This window comes from Marmota monax, unplaced genomic scaffold (genome assembly GCF_021218885.2).
Source record: "Marmota monax isolate L192 unplaced genomic scaffold, Marmota_monax_Labrador192_F-V1.1 WCK01_AAM20220418_F8-fsc00217, whole genome shotgun sequence".
NCBI classification, from domain to species: Eukaryota; Metazoa; Chordata; class Mammalia; order Rodentia; family Sciuridae; genus Marmota; species Marmota monax.
Genome location: NW_026692031.1, coordinates 773,630 through 791,723, shown reverse-complemented (window position 1 = coordinate 791,723; position 18,094 = coordinate 773,630). Strand labels below are relative to the sequence as shown.

The window sequence follows — 18,094 nt, the reverse complement described above, 5'->3', positions numbered from 1 at the left end:
TTGCTAGATGCTGGGGCAGGTCTAGAGGTCTGTGAGCTCTGGTCTGGGGGACCTTTGGTTTATGCTCAGTCCTGGGTCTCACTACCGCAGCCCTACCATTCACTGAGCTCCAAGGCAGGCGTGTGCTAGTTTGCATATCTTGCTCTCCTGCAGGTGACATCTTGTTCCCATCTCTGCTGCCTAAGGGAAGGGGTGGTGGAGGGGTGGATCCCTGGCTAGCAGGAACTCAGTCGGCAAGCATAGTTCAGGGCAGGGACTGTGAGGCTTTGCCATCACTGGGTTTCACTGGAACAGGCCTGGAACCCATTTCACATCTAAGACCTGGGTTTAATTCCTCTCCCCACCTCCAGCTCTGGAGGAATCTCCATGCTGCCAGGAGTTGAGGGAGGGGCAATGCTGGCAACTCTTTCGTTCCTGCCTTTTAAAATGTATCTTTGCTTATTATTATACTACAGTGGGGCAGTGTGCTCTCTCACCTGAAGACGGTCTGATGAGCAAATAGCTGCTGAGATTGAAGTGTTTGCAGGGAGACAATCACTGACGGTCTTCCTCAGCTGCCATCTCACCCTGCTGCCGCTTTCCACATGTTTTGATAATAGCCATCCGCGTGTGTCAAGTGGTGCCTCACTGAAAGTGATGCCGAACATCTTTTCATGTGCTTATTGATCATCTGTATATCTTCTTTGAAGAAATATTTAAAGTTATTTGTCCACTTTTGTGTTGAGTTTTGTTTGCTGAGTTGTAGGAATCCTTTATATATTCTGAACATTAATAATCTATCAGACATAGGATTTGCAAACCTTTTCTCACATTCCATGGTTGCCTGTTACTCTGCTGACAGTGTCTGAGACATAAAAGTTTTTGATACTTTTGATGAAGTCCCATTTACCTAGTTTTTCTTTGGTTGTGCTTTTGGTGTCACAGCCCAGAAATTATTGCCAAATCCAGTATCAAAAAGGTCTCTGCCTGTGTCTCCTTCTAAGAGTCTTGTAGTTTTAACTTTTACATTAAGGCCTTTGATCTACTTTGTACATTGTATAAAGTACTCCAGAAACCATTTAGGGGTTTCCTTAAATAGCAATACAAATACAAGATTTGAATCACCCATTTCTACTGAAATTTTACCTGTATAAAACTTGCTGGGTGAAAAATTTTCTGCCCTACTTTCCTTTACTGGGATCAGTTTCCAGAAGCAAAAGACTGATGGCCTGAATTATATTTTTACATTTATGGAACTGAAGGTGAATGCTCCTTAATACCCTCAGGCATTTAAAATTGTGATTTCAAACTTTATAAAACTGATATAATCTGTTCAGTTCACCCTTCTCAATTAATAATGACAGTATGAGCAGAAAGCTTTACAAATGGAAGTTACAGTTCAGTGTCACACAAAAAACTAAATGTGACAGATATGAAAGCTCAGATTTTTTACAAATAATCTCAAGAATAGATATCCTAAATAGAAAAAAAAAATCATACCAATATTCTGCTCTAGTTTGGAAACTATTTTCCATTATGAAATTAAATGGAACTCAACAGTGCTGCTAAATAAAGGAGTCAAGGTTCCGTGAAGCAATGTATCCTAAGCTGAAAGACAAGATGTGCCACCGAAACCTTGGTGGGGACAAAAACACTGGAGCACAATTTCTTTTTTTTTGGCAGGGGGTTTGCCAGGTACTGAACTCAGGGGCACTCAACCCCTGAGCCACACCCCAACTTATTTTGTATTTTATTTAGAGACAGGGTCTCACTGAGTTGCTTAGTGCCTCACTTTTGCTGAGGCTGGCTTTGTGTGTGTGTGTGTGTGTGTGTGTGTGTGTTCTGCAGCTTATTTTATTGTAAATAGCAGTTTGGTTGATATGACGAAAGATCTAATTAAATTGAGGAATCAGTCGTTATGGAACCTGTAGTCCCGGCTACTCAAGAGGCTGAGAAAGAATGATCATAAATTCAAGGCCAGCCTCAGCAACTTAAGAAGACCCTGTTTCAAAATAAAAAATTAAGAGGGCTTGGGATGTAAGCTCAGGGTAGCCAAGTACCACAAATTTAAAAGAAAGAGAAAGGGGGAGGGAACAAGAAAGAAAAGATTGCTACACTAAAGCTTCACAATTACCCTTGTGTCATATTCATAGTTTCCTCATATTCCATGGTAACTGTCATGCTTATCAAATAGGTTAGTCATAAATTTATGAAGTTCTGTATCAATACCTTTCTAAAGCAGATTTGTAGTTTCTCCTATTCTCTTTCGACCACCTACTATTAGACCAAAGACAATACATGCATATTTTTATTTAAATACCTTTAAGATAATAATATCTAAGTGAAAATATAGTATAATTAATAGGGTTTGTAGAACTTAATCCATGATGGATTTACCATGTATTTCTTTTTTTTTTTTTTAATTTTTTATTGTTCGCTGTTCAAAAACATTACATTGTTCTTGATATATCATATTTCACACTTTGATTCAAGTGGGTTATGAGCTCCCATTTTTACCCCATATACAGATTGCAGAATCACATCAGTTACACATCCATTGATTTACATATTGCTGAGGCTGGCTTTGAACTCACGATCTTCCTGCCTCAGCCTCCTGAGCCGCTAGGAATATAGGCATGTGCCACTGCGCATGGCACACTGGAGCATAATTTCTGAAGACAAAGAAGAATACAGAGAAAACTTATTTCCACTCACCCATTATTAATTATGAATATTGAATTCTAATAAGGGTAAAAATGAAGACAGTGTGTCATATTTCTGTCCCCTGACTTTCTTATGCCGTTGTTGTTTCCCAAGATTATACAGCCTTGGGCACGTTAAGTTCAGGATCCCTAAAGTGTCATTTCTTAATACAGTGGGTGACTGAGGAAATTAACCAATGGAGTACAAGTCAGTCTGCCTCCAATGGAATTAAAATCGTCCCAATCTGACAGCAGCCTTGACACACTAATTCATCCACTGTCCATCCCAGCAACACTCACACAGAGCCCTGCTCTGAGGCTGCCTGGCTGCAACCACATACTCGGGAATCACGACATCTGCCAGGTCACATGCTCCCAGGACATTCCTGCAGGCAACTCCATGGTACTCCTGAACCCAAGGAGCAACATGAACCTGACCTGAGAGCTCCAAGGAGCTCATGTGGTTTCTGCTAAAAAGCAAGCACCTCATGGTGACTACAGGGATAATAAATTGTCTACTTCAAAATTTGCGAAAGACCCGATTTTTAACATTTTCAAACAGTAAGAAAACAGTTGGTGAGGTAATGGATTTGTTAATTAGCTTTGCTGAGTCCTTCTACAATGTATACACAGATAATAATATCATACTGCACCCCATAAATATACACAATCATTTTCCACATTAAAAACAAATATAAGGGCTGGGGATGTGGCTCAAGCGGTAGCACACTCGCCTGGCATGCGCAATATTAAAAAAATTCTCTCTCTCTTAAAAAAAAAAACAAATATAAACAATTACAACCATCTCAAATATTTCTAAGAGTAGTGAATTTATAGCATGTTTTTCTCTCACAAAAAAGCAACTATTTCAGAGTCCCTTCATCATCTCCTAAAGGCCTTCAGTGTGGTATGTAACTCACACATGTCCTGACTGGCAGCAGAGACTGAGCTCCAAACTAGCATCACTTTTGTGAAGGACAGAAGAATCTTGGCAACTAATCCTCCTTCTTCTGACTTGTGGACACTCTAAAATGCCAGATGCATCTAAGGCTCCTGCCTTGGCTCTGTCAACACACAGTCTAGGGCAGGACCTGAGTCTCTGCATGTCTAAGGGCCCCCCAAATCAGCTGAAGACATAAGAGCACTCCCAACCCACTGCCAAAAGACACGAGGTAGGAGAGGATTCTTTCAAAATAAAGAAGCAGAATTTATATGGCCAAATGAGTGGTCACAATCATCATTACCTCAAATACTGTATGCCTGTTATTCACAACAATTTTGGAAATCCTCTTTTGGAACTAATTTCAAAGAAAACAACACCTTTGTTCCTTCATTTAACAAGCATGCACACTGAAGCTTCAGTGTGGAGGAGCCTGTTCTGGATACAGGGAAACATATACAGCTGTGGGAAGGAAGCTCCTGCCCTGGAGCCCTACACCGCCTCGAGGACCCCACAGTTAGCACCAGACAGCTAACTGTGCACAGTTGCCACCAGACAATAAGAGGAGCGTGACTAGAGTGGGGTGCACACAGTTTGTGCAGCCAGGGAGGGCTCTGAGCAGGCAACCTGGGAACCACACCAGGAGGAAGAAGGGTGTCCCACTTGGGTCTAGGTAATGTGTCTCCAGGAGGCGCATGTGGTGCACAGATCTTGTGGGCCACAGGGAAGTTAGTATGGCTGAAGTACAAAGAAAAATCTTAAGGGTCTTGTGGGCCCATGAGGACCTGGGGTTTACTCTGATGTGGACAGGAAGGCTCGGAGCACCTGGGAGCAGTCCCTGACTAAAGGTGGGGAACTGTCATTTTCTAATGCAGATTTGAGTCTGAGGAAGTTAAGGTCATATTAGCCCAGAGGATGAAGGAGGGAGGTGTGTTCACTTTGTGGCAGGACGTCAACAAGCTCTGAGAGAAACTTTAAAATGAGTTACCTGAATGGCCAATCTTGGTCTTCCTTGTGGAGATTCCAGGCCCCTCTCCCTCCGATGAGCACAGTTCAGTTAGCAGAGACTTCCCTAAATGAAGCCAAGGGAGTCAGACACTCCTCTGGCACAGCTGGGTAGGCACCTAAGCCAGGTCTGGCCAGGTAGGTATTATTTCCCAGCACTGACAGTCTGTATGGGTGACTCTGCAGAGTGGCGATTTCCCCAACTCTCAGACAATGCAGGCACAGTGATGTGCACGTTATCTACTTCCAAGGCTCCTGGGTTCCACTAGGAACTCCAAGCTGACTTCTCTATTCATCTATCAATTCCAGGAGCCTTATAATAAATGTTCTGTTCATTTATGATAGCCAAAGAATTTCTATTGCTTGCTCTCCAAAACCATGAATGATGCAATAACATGGTTAGTAGTTCCTCTTTATCTTACAAATAGATGAAGTTGAATAGGAGCTTATCCATTTTATATTTTGGAAATAAAAGTGATTTGTTCAACTGACAACTTTCTGGTTGAGTAACTTAACACCTGCCAGGTACTGTCCTAGGTGCTGAATACACAGTAGTAAATGAGATAGACCATCACTAATCTTATGGAACTTATCATCCTACAGGCAGCAAAGGAAGGAAAAGGGCAAGAAACAAGCACATGAACAAGAGAACAGGAGACTGTGGGAAGTATTACAGATACCATTTCATGTAGGGCCAAGTTCTGGGATAATACACTGGCTGGCTGATTTAGACTGGATCAGCTAAGAAGGCCTTTGGAAAAAAAGGCTAATTCCGAATGACAACCAGGCAGCCATAGAAAGATCATAAAGAACATCAGTGTAACCTCAGCTGGTGTGAGGGCCTGAGGGTGAGGCTGAACATGGAACATTTATAAGAGGCTCACAGGAATGGATGAGGAAGTGGTAGGAAGTGAGCTTAGATATGTTGGGCAAAAGTTTATATTTCACTTTAGCAGAGTGATACAAAGGCACTAAAGGATTTTGGGCAGTAAGTGACATAATTCAATTTGCATTTTAAAAAGAGTCATTGTAAGCTTGAGAGAGAACACATTATGGGGGCAGATCAAAGCAAAGTGCTGAATAGCAGGGTGCTAATGTCACTCAAGTGCAGTATGGTGGCTTGGGCTGAGACTGGGCAGTTTAGGGAGGTTGATGCTGTGGGGCTTGGAATAAGTGATTTTTGAAATAGTTAAAGAATGCAGGGAGAAAGGAAAGTCGAAATCTAAAGCCAAAATATTTGGTTCAAGTGTGAGAGCGTCCCACATTATTGACATTGGGAAAAACAGAGAAAAAGGAGGTGTATGCTGATCAAATTAGGTTAAGACATCTTCGACACACGTAAATGGAGTGGTAAAGTGTGGGATGGATGTGGATTAGCTTTCTTAATGAACAGTGTCATACAAAGGGCATTCAAAGCAAGGGGCCTGGACAAGACCACCAGGTAGACAGCTGGGAGAGAAAAGCAGAGAGGCCAGCAGGACCGTGAGAAGTGCTCAGTGAGGCAGGAGTAGAGTGGCAGCAACAGAGAGGACGCGATACTCAGTTAGAGCCAACCAGGCTTCATACGCCTCCTTCCCCAGCACCCTTCACCACACTGGTCCGCCATGAAGGTAAGTCTGCAGGGGTCATTCAGCAAACAGGGTTTCCACTGAAATAAAGAACACAGGGATAACCGGGCCCTCATCCAGAATGCTGTCATATCTACATGAGATGTTTTGAGCGATGGCAGCCAGCCACATGGTGACCATGACAGCAGCTTACAAGAGTAAAGTGTCACACTGAAGATGGCGCACCAGAAAGACGTCGCCATGCTGCTAAACTCACCAACCGTGAAGGTGCCCCACTTTGTGACTTTTGTGATATTTCAAGGTGTTTCCTGTTATGTGAACCTAAGAACATCTGAAGCATAGATGAAATGAGGAAAGATCTGAACACATTTCTTAGAAAGTGGGAAAGTTAGACTTACTAGGAAAATATGGCAGAAATGCAGGGCAAAATGACATTTGAAATATGCTATCAGAGGATGAATTAACTAATTTTATCTCTCCCCCACCCCCAGCAACTGCTAGGTATTTGGGGTCAGCCCAGCCTAAGCAAATAAGCTAAAACTTTACTAGATAAGTACAAAAGAGTGGAGGGTGGGTGAGAGCAGAAGTTGACATTTTTTGAGCAGATACTATGTAATAATTACGCATAAACTATCCTGAGTGCTTCATGGGTATTAACTAATTTAATCCTTCTACTTTCCCTACAAAATTGGTGGGAAGCTACCTAAGGTCCTTCACAAGGAAGTAATGATCTCAAAGTACCATGGAATCTAAGCTGGATTTGGAAGAAAGGAGAGATGACTGAGAGGGTGAGTATCCATGGGCCTGATGATCCAACGAGGTGGGTACGACAGTGTGAGGCAGAAAATCTAGCTTCTGAATGGAGCAGCTGTGACTGATATCAAAGTCATGGAGGGACTGGGCTAAAACAGGAAGCAGGAAGAGACCTTTGTGAGTACAATCACAGATTGATGGAAGCCGCTTCTGTAGATCTTGTGAAATAATGTACAGAAAGTGCTTTTCCCATTTCCTAGAGTAATTTTTGTGTGTATATCTTCAAACCTACCAATTAGAAACTATTTGGATATTGAGAACCTATCATTCTAAATGGGAAAAATAATATTGTATTCTTAGCCTATCCAAAAGTTCCAATCAATCTTCCCAAATACTGATAAAATAGTTGGGCAAAAGCACCATTAGACTACTACATAATAGTCTACCGTGATTCCTGCAGAGTATTTAGCATTTTAAACATCAAGTACCTAAATATGTAATACTTAAATGAATTCATCAGGGAGTATGTGGGTGCAGAGAAAACAAGTATCAGGTACGAACTGTTTCCTTTTATGTGGCACTAAACAGATAATATAATTAAAATACATGAAAAGTTGTATTAAAGATAAATGATGAATGCCAGTAATTCTAAGCACAATAAACACAGAATTTCTAAACTCATCACTTATTAAATGGAAAAAAAAAAAAAAAAAAGCCTCACAGTACAAGGAGGGAGGGAGGTGGGAGTCACTGCTGCTCCCTGAAGCTGGGGTAACAGGAAGCAGCTACAAGCAGTGCAGGTGAACAGAACTGTCAATTATCCACTAACTATTCAAACTCAAAGCAAATTCTTTCTTTGGTACTAAGATTCTCAAAGTAGACAGCTTTGAACCACAGATAAGGTAAAAAGAAGAAAATACTCTAAATGGGTATCTATTTCTTTTGTTTGTGATATACCAAAAATACAAAAATGGGTTTGTAATTAGTTTTTGAAAAGCTGTTTTCCTTTATTTTCTACTTTTCAAAATTAAAGGGTGGCTCCCTACCATCCTCCAAAGGTGACCAGTTTTTAACTGCTGAGCATCATTAGCTTAAGGATTTTAACCTATTTGATACATGACAATTCCTAGCCATTACCTTCCCTGAACCTTAAACCACCCCATCTGCGGGCAGTGGTAAATTACTCAGGTTGGCTCTTTGGTCTCTGATAATTTCCTGTTATGGTGGTGCACAACGTACCAAGCTCCTGTTGTACATTTCCTCCCCAGACCCTGGTTCCTTTCAGTGGAGCTGTATTTTAAAACATAACACTTCTGCTTAATGGCAATCAAGATTGCTTACAATAGCTACAATTCCAGGGCACTTTCTGCATATTCTTTTAGGTTTAATATTGAATTTCAAAGCTTCTATTTCCCAGCAATGATGAGCACCGAGGATGAACATAGGGAACAAGCTTCTGGGTAGTCAGCACTTCACCACATGACGTCAGCTCCTTTGCTGTCCACATCACTAAATCCAGTCTCTTTAGGAAGATCTAGAATTTCACTACTTTGATTTAACTACTTTGTTGAAACTTGGATATGCAAATCAAAACTTGGGGATCAGTTTTTATAAGGCTACACAAAGATCATGTGTGGCTGCTCTACAAAGTCAGAAAATAGGTTTCTGAGCTCAATGTGTCTTCTTTGCTCTCCTCACACTGCACCCTCTAACCTCCCTGCTAGCTCATGATACAAAGAGGCTGCTGAAGTCTTGCTATTAAGTCTGTAATCAAGTACCAAGAATGAAAAAAAGGGATAAGGGCAGGAGAGTGCTCCACTGACTAAGCCCCGGCCAACATCTACTTCCATCTATCTCACGGTCTAGATCTTGGCCACAGGTAGCTGTGAGGGGTTGCAAATGTAGTCTCCTTGCTGATGTTTGCCACAGCATAGAGAATACTCAAGGAAAATGAAAATGGGTAGGCAACTAGCAAGCACTGCCACAAATGGCAGAACTAATCTAATCATATAACACATGCTTCCACACTAGTGTATTATTTGGAAGAATGAAAATATACTTGAAATGGCATATACCTGTTAATGATTTTTCAGGAGTTAATCAAATATCTTGAGAGGGCATTAAAAAAGTTTTCCCTACATAATGGTCACCTGAAATTATACTACTCGAAACAAACATTTTTAAGTAGCAATATCTATCTGCAGAGGCTTTACCACAGCAAGCTTTTGCCAGAGAGGGCAAGAAAGACAATGTTTTACAAAATACAGAATACCTGCTGTATTCCCTGCTGCCTCTTGGGCATGCAGACCTTCAATGCCATGGGAAAGCTAGCAGCACTCCTTCTCCCAGACCAAAGCCCTCAACAAGAAGTATAAAACAACACCAAATTCAGATACTACTTTCCCTTTGTTGAATGTACACATTAAAACAATTTAAAGTAAGCTTTACTTTTCACAATAAAAATATGTAAGTAATGGAACACAATTTAGGACGATAAAGTATGTTTTGGTAAATTCAAAGGTGGAATATGCCGCACTTGTTTCTTTTTTTATTCGTCACCTTTTCCCTTCCCTTATGACTTCATGGGAAAAGAGGCACTAATAACAAAGGGGGACACTTATAACAAACATTTCAAGCTGAAAGGTACAGACACTGCATTAAGGGTACTTACTGATATGATTAGAAGTGACCTCTGACTTCTATAAGTAAATATCACTTTTGAATTACTTATGAATTTCCTCTCATAAATAAATAGGAAGCCCCAGTTGAGGTTATTTTTTCCTTGAACTGTGGGAGGAAACCTCAGCAAAATGCCAGCTTTGGAGTTTGATGCCCTTTGCGACTGACTCCTGTGGGACTCTGTCAGAGCACTTTAGCAAAGAGCCTTCTGGGTAGGTCAGGGCTCAGTGCTCAGAAAACTGACTTCCTCTCACTTTTACGATGAAAGCATCAGGGTCAAAGAGGAGTGAGCTATGTGAGCTAACAAGGCATGTTTTCCAGTCTTATAAGACACTGTTGTGATTATACAGAAACCCTAAAAATATTTAACCTTTAATTTGTGAAAATAGTTTCAAGTGTTGCAATACTTGCTATTCCCTCAGGCTTTTAGCATGTTCTAAAGCAATGAAACAGAGCGAGCAGGGGAGCAGGCCAGCAGGCAGGGGAGGGAGAAGAAAAGAAGAAAAATTCGAATTGGATTAGATGGGATTGGAATATGTGAGGAGAAAACCCTAAGTGGCCACACTGTGTAGAAACTACCTGAAAGTTTAGCAGCCTGAGCTTCATCTACAAGGGTTATGCTAAAGTAGCATTTAGGAAAAACTTTAAAAACTTTTTTTTTTTTTTTTTTTCTTTTTAAGAATCAAGGCAGGGGAAGACAAGGTGGACATCAACATTTTTTTTTTTTTTCCCAGAGCAAGTTAAGCAGTCTGGCAAAAAAATTTAAAACCTTTTCGATATAGCTTTTTAGTTACAATACCAAAATACAATACCAAAAGCCCTTTGAACCATTACCTCATTCAAGTGTTAATTTTATTTATTACAGAACTATCCTTAATATTTAAATGATATATATACATTTTTACAACAAATATTTAATGAAACACTGTTATACCCCCCACCCCCAAGTGCTGGGGACCAAACCCCGGGCTTTGTGAAAGCAAGGCGACTGTGCTACCCCCACAGGCAAGGTTGTCTTTTTTTAACTTTTGAAAAACTGTTCATTTGCTGTTATATACAAGATGAACCAAATTTTACCTTTAAAACTATTTTAAAGACTGTAGGGTGTGCATCTATCCCTTTTGGTCCACCCAGATCTACCACCAGCACTGCCTACCCCTCCACCATACAGCAATTAGGAGGCTGAGAACTCGAGTGCTACCCTGGTAGCTTCAAGGGTCTTCTGGAGGCTGCTCATACTTCAGTACAGCCAGTGGGCAGGCAAGTGACTGAATCCAGACCAGTCAACTCATTCACAACTTCCACCTTAAATGAAGCAACAGAAGGAATGGCTCGGTTTAACAGTCAAGTGAAGGCTTCGAGACAAAGAACTCTGTAATGGTGAAACGTTCTGTCTATACTGCTTAATGTGGAAGTCACTAGGCATATGTGGCAGTGAGACCTGAAATGTGACATGTGTGATCCAAGCTTTAATTTCAGTTCATTTCAATTAATTTAAACTTAAACAGCCTCTTGTGGCCAGTTGGCACAGTACTAAACAGCACAGGTGCAGAGTCTCCTGCCCCTGAGAGTCTGGTAACCTCTCAGGCTCTCATGACTTCCCTACTGGTGGCAATGTTGGCTTCTCCTGAAAAAGCAAAGCTTGGACAGGAGCGATAATTCATTTCAATGTGCCCAGCGTTTCAATGATGCATCCAAGATGAAAGGTTTCCACATCCCCACAATTCTTTTGTCTGGGTAAGGATGCTGCTTAGTACAAGGGGAAAAGAGCCAGCAGATGTTTAGAGGCAGAGGGGTGTTCTACAATGTAGGCAACTTTTGTCACACAGAGGAGAACATCTAGACACCAAATGATCATCTTACAATGCAGCTGTTCCCCACACGAGAAAAGTGGGATCAGTAAACTTGACCAAAGCCAAGATCTTCCTAATAGCCTTCCACACAAACCTCCTCCCACACTGAGTACACTGGGTCATAAAAGTGCCTCTGCAACCATGTCTCCTACACATGCATTTTTGCATTTTTTTTCCATTTTAATAATTTTTATAAAATATTACATATTATGTTACATTATTCACATATGATTGATTTAACGCCATTAGGATCTATAAGTACATCACAAAATTATGACTAAGCTGGATATTTCTTTTTGAGATTACTACCTTTTGTGGTATTACATAATAGGTATTATGTATGTATAATATAGATATAATTGTGGGGTTAAATAGATATTAAATACACAAGACAGTGAAAGAAAACACTTGATTATTTTGATAGGGTGATTTTGTTAGAAATGCATTTCATACTTACAAGATAAACCATCTGACTACAGATATGAGAGATCAAATTTAATACTTTGGTATCTGTGGATGTTATCTGTCTTTATGAGTTGTTTACACTTCTTTGCATTTTTAAAGAAAATATCTTAAATGCTGAAAACCAATCATACAATCATGAAGATGATAAAGAATAAAAACCACGCAGTCTTTACAAAGTTCTTCAGAAGATATGGTTTCATCATACTTAACAATTACATGATAAGAATAAGATTAGTCATATATGGTGCAATGCAAATTACTCCAAAATTTAGTGGTTTCAAACAATAAACATTTATTTCTTTCATGGATTCTGCAGGTCAGGAATCCACAAAGAGTCTGGCTGGCTCTTCTGGCTCCAAGTCTCTCAGGGAACCACAGCCCTCTGCTTCCAGGGTCCTTCCCTTCTTGTCTTGCACCAGTGAGCCAGGTCATAGGTTTGCCTCTTGATACAGTATGCGCAAATTGAGCAATTAGAGAGACCAGGTACAAGAGGGAAGCCACAGTCTTCTAACAACCTAAGAGATGACATCCCATGACTTCAGAGTCAACACATCCAGCCCCACTGCAGTGTGGATTACTCTGGGTTTGTGAATACCAGGTCATCACTTTAGGGGCTGCTACTGCAGAACAATGGCTGATTAAGCAACACAAGCTATAAGGGGCATCTCTTCTACTAACATCTCTCTTTTACCCCAAAGGAATGTTTTCCCAAGAGAACATTCCAAGGGTATTTTCCAAAAGTTCAAAATCATCTCCATTCTTTCAAACTCAAGGAGGAGATGAAGAGAATACGTTAACCACTTATTTTCAAAGAAATACTAAAGGAAGAAAAGTAAAAAGAATAATGTGGAAGACACTGCTTTTTAGACTTCTTTGTATTTCCATCACATGGAAAACACACAGTACTTGCCCACTACCCATAAAAAGTAAAGGAAAGTGACAACCATACATCAATGGTTATTCTTTCCTTTCTAAAATATAACAAAGCAATTGTAGCAATGAATTCTGTCACACTGTATTTCATAAAAATTGAACCTTGGGGACACTGGGGATATATGCTCAAAGATACAGTGCTTGCCTAACACACACAGGCCCCGTGTTCAATGCCCAGCATTTTTTGAGGAGGGGAAAAAGGACCTTGAGGTTTTCATTAAATGAGGATTATAATAAAGGGTTCAAGATACAGTGGAAAATCCTTAGTATCTAGATGTCTTCTCTCTGCTATAAACACAAAACATTTATATATTTTCACAGTTTATCAGATGTTATAACACAGGAAAAGGTTAGTGATAAAAAAAAAATGTAAACAAACAATGCATGCAGATGAAGGCATGAATACTTTTAACGTTCCTTATCAAAAGAAGGTCACAATATGAAAATGTAAAGATTCTGGCAGAGCAAGTACATTATGAATAGATAAATAATGGTCATTTATTGAGAAATGATTATGTACTATGTAATTTAACACATCATTTCTTATAATATCTGCAAGAATTCGGAAGCCACTGTTATCCTCATTTGACAAATGAAAAAACCAAGTGACTCAGAGAGGTAAGGGAACCAACCCACCCATGTGACTGCCTGGTTCTGCAGCTCACCTGTTTTCCCTAAAGGCAAGCCACATCTACTAGAAGGGACCAGAGCCGCACAGCTCCTTACATATGTAGTTCCCCTTTGAGGGGACAAGTCCTGGAGGGGGAGAAGACTATAACTGATAAGTAGAACAAAAGAGACAATAAATCACTACCCACCTCTGATATCAAAGGCAATGACAATGGCAGAAACCTTCAAGATAAAATTGCACAATTCAGCTCCCACTAAATAAGTGGCACTGAAGAGAAATGGATGACACCACAAGGCCTGCCAGACAGAAAGATGCTGACACCTGGGCCTCCTCTCCAGGGCACCTGCAGGTCGCCTCCTGTTCCTCACCCCACTCTCTGCCTTGAGCCCACCTCCACCCTCTCCCATAGTCCTGAGGGCTGGCACTGCAGGAGAAGGTTAGAGGCATGAAAGACCTGGCACTGATCACAAATCACAAAACCTATGCAGAGGTGACAGGACCACGTGCCATGCTCCCACCAAACACTTTCCGAGATTTCCTGCTTGGGATCTGCCTGCGTGGAGAAGTCTAATTAAACAGACAGACAAACAAAAAAACTTTAAACAGAAAACAAACAGCAAAATGAACAAATTAAAACACGCGTGATACTGCACAGTGACTAAAACTACTGTGAACAGACTAATTAAAATTGTTTCTCTCTGAGAAAACAACCAAGTACAAGAAAATGTTGATAATAACTGTTTGATAGTAGGAAAGTGAAGGAGCCTTTCCGCAAAGCATGGCCAAGAAAGATGAAGCAACTCTAAGTTACTGGAAACAAATTATTTTTGTAATGAAATGTATCTGATATCTAGTCAGATTTTCAAAACTCTAAACCATATCTCAAAAAAAAAGAAAGAAAAACATGACAAATAACATTCCTTCCCACTTTAACCCAAAATAAAAAATAAATCATACCACAAAACAATTCACCCAATTAAAATCTTTATCTATGCCAGCAAAAAAAAAAAAAAAAAAAATTTCACGAAATATAACAACAAGAATATATGCACCCACACCTATTGCCTGTTTAGATTCAGTTACTGGGGACTGCACTCAGGGGCACACATCCCCAGCCCTATTTTGTATTTTGTTTAGAGACAGGCTCTTACTCAGTTGGTCAGTGCCTCACTTGCTGGGGCTGGCTTTGAACTGGAGATCCTCCTACCTCAGCCTCCCCAGCCACTGAAATCACAGGCATGTGCCACGACACCCAGCTCATCCTTAGTTTTGCTTTCTGGGGTTTCAGTTATCCATGATCAACTGAAATCCAGAAATATTAATGGAAAATTTCAGAAATGATCACTTCACGATTTCAAAGCTGCTTTTGTGAGCGTCTTGTGAGATCTCATGCCATCCCATTCTGTCCTGCCCAAGGTGTGGAGCATCTCTTTGTCTAGTGTATGCACGCTGTACATATCCTACCTGCCCTGTGACAGAAAGGTGACAGTCACATGCCTTCTATTACAATACAGTATATTGTCACAACTGTTCTAACAGGGGATCCCTCATAAGGGTACGAAAATCAATAAACGCAATTCATCATATTAATAGATCAAAACAGGAATCACATGATCATCTCAATGGATGCATAAAAAGCATTTGACAAAATAAAGCACAACTTCATGTTCAAAACACTAGAAAAACTAGGGACAGTAGGAACATACCTCAACATTGTAAATCAAACAACACTGTAAATCAAATACAAGAGGCTTACAGAACCCCAAATGTACAAAATTACAGCCGACCCACACGAAGACACATTATAACGAGAATGACTAACACAGAGAATAAAGATAAAATCTTAAAGGCTGTGAGAGGGGAAAAAAATCAAATTACACAGAGGGGGAAACCAATTCAGATCTCAGCCCAGACCCTCACAGCTAGGAGGTCCTGAAATAATACATTTCAAGCTCTGAAAGAAAATGGATGCCAACCAAGCATTTTATATCCAGCAAAATTAAGTTTCAGATTTGAAGATGAAATTAAGTGGCACTGAAGAGAAATGATAAAAACCTTCCATGATAAACAAAAATGAAAAGAATTCACAACTAGAAAGCCTACATTACAGAGCATCCTCAACAAAATATGCCATGAGGATGAAGTGAAGAGCTCCTAATTTAAGGGCTGCTTTTTCTAGTTCTGTGAAGAACGTCATGGGCATTTTGATGGGGACTGCACTGACTGTGTATATTGCATTTGGCAGTAGGGCCCTTCTGACAATATCAATTCTGCCTACCCAAGGACATGGAGCGGTCTTTCCCATCTTATGAGGCCCTCTTCAATTTTTTCTTCAGTGCTCTATAATTTTCCTTTTAGAGATCTTTAACCTCTTGGTCAGGTTATGTGGAGAGTGGTGACTTCAATCATGACCTCTGATTCTCTCATGGCTGTGCTGTGCTGGGAACCACCTCTGCAAAGGTGCAGGTCAAGATAGCCCAGTTGTTATAGTGATGCTGGCCTGGGGAAGTTACATGCCAAGGCACACAGCAGTTAGCAGTTGAGTCCTTGAGCGCAGGCACCAAGTCCCAGAGATGAGAGAACCCTTCAGATAGTCTGTGTTGCTGAAATTTTCCCACAAATAAGCTTTTGATGAAACTTATATAATAGATGTGCTGAGCTAGTTTGGGGTCACTACATCTCTATCAGAGAGCAGTGCCCACCTGGCCCCACCGTTTTCTCTCTCTGTGTGTCTGTTAGACTCCTTTATTCATCCCCCATTGCCTCTCGTATGGTATCTCCTTAATTAATGGCTGTGGCTCAGAGAGAGATGAGAGGGCCACAGCAAGGTTAATTCCTCAAATTTTTTTCTGAGGTTATTATGAAAGGAATGATTTCCTAATTTCTTTCTCAACAGAATCACTGTTGAAGTTTAGAAAAGCTATTGACCTAGAAGTGCTCCTCTTGTATCTAGCTACTTTGCTGAATTAACTTATCACGTCCAGAAGTCTTCTGGTGGAGATTCTGGGGTCTTCTAGACACAAGATCATGTCATCAGCAAACAGACAGTTTGACTTCTTCTTCTTCTATGTGTATCTCTTTAATTTCCTTCTCGTTTGTTTGCTCTGGCTACAGTTTCAAAAACTATTTTGAATGGAGGTGGTGAGAACGGATATCCTTGTCTTGTTCCTGATTTTATGGGGAACCTTTAAATTCATTTGGAAGAATAAGAGACCCAGAATAGCCAAAGCAATTCTAAGCAAAAACAGCGATACAAGAGGCATCACGATACCTGATCTCAATTTATGCTACAGAGCTACAGTAACCAAAACAGCATGGTGTTAGCATCAAAATAGACACAAAGACCAATGGAACCGAAGACAAAGACAAATCCACATACTTATAGCTATCTGACACTTCATAAAGGTGCCAATATATGTTGGAGAAAAGACAACATTTTTAACAAATGGTGCTGGAAAACTGGATAGCAATACAGAAGAATGAAACTGGATCCCTCTCTCTTACCCTGCACAAAAGTCGAATCAAAATGAATCAAAGACTTAAAAATTAGACCAGAAATATTACAACTACTAGAAGAAAACATATGGTCAACACTCCATGATACAGGTTCAGGCACTGACTTCAACAGACCCCTAAGGATCAAGAAATTTAACTAAGAATCAATAAATGGGATGCCATCAAATTAAAACACTTTTTCACAGCATGGAAAATGATTAAGAGTGTGAAGAGAGAGTCTCGGAATGGGAAAAAAAATTGTTGCCAACTGCTCCTCTGACAAAGGATTAATATCCAGAATATATAAAAAAACTCAAAAAAACTTGGACGGGGGCTGTAGCTCAGTGGCAGACAGCTTGCCTAGCATGTGTGAGGCACTGGGTTTGATTCTTAGCACCACATAAAAATAAATAAATAATATAAAGGTATTCTGTCCATCTACAACTACAAAAAAAGTTTAAAAGGCCAAGAAATACATGAAAAAATGTTCAACAACTTTAGCATTCAGGGAAAAGCAAATCAAAACTACACCAAGATTTCATCTCACTTCAGTCAGATTGGCAATCATCAATAACACACAAAAAAACAATAAATGCTAGCAAGGAGATGGGAGAAAAGGTACACTCATACGCTGTTGGGGGGACTGCAAATCAGTACAACCACCCTGGAAAGCAGCAAGATTAACAAACAAAACAAAACAAAACAACCCTAGGCATGGAACCACCATATGAACCAGCTATTCCACTCCTTAGTATTTATTCAAAACAACTAAAATCAGCAGACTATGGTAATACAGTCACTTCAATGTTTATAGCAGCACAATTCACAAAAGCCAAATTATGGAATCAGCTCAGATTTCTATCAGTTGACAAATGAATCAAGAAAATGTTGTCTACATACGCAATGGGAGCTTAACACAGTCATAAAGAAGAATGAAATCATGGCATTTGCTGGTAAATGAATGGAACTGGAGAATACCATACTAAGTGAAAGAAGCCAGAGTCACAAAGTCAAGGGTCAAAAGTTTTCTCTTATATGTGGAGACTCCAGCAAAATCAGATATCAGAAAGATATAGGGAAGATGAGTGGTG

The 18,094-nt window shown here is 40.2% G+C and overlaps 1 protein-coding gene across 4 annotated transcripts in view; it reads right to left on the bottom strand.

Annotated features, from left to right (window-relative positions):
• Auh (AU RNA binding methylglutaconyl-CoA hydratase) overlaps positions 1-18,094 on the bottom strand; it is a 155,749-nt gene that overhangs the window by 16,914 nt on the left and 120,741 nt on the right. The window contains exon 8 of one of the 4 annotated variants that reach the window (XM_058582704.1): positions 2,663-6,274. The exons of the other annotated variants lie outside the window; for them this stretch is intronic. Coding sequence (XP_058438687.1) covers positions 6,170-6,274 — 105 coding nt within the window. The 3' untranslated portion in view covers positions 2,663-6,169. Of the gene's footprint in view, positions 1-2,662; positions 6,275-18,094 lie in introns of those variants that run through there. 4 annotated transcript variants of the gene reach the window in all.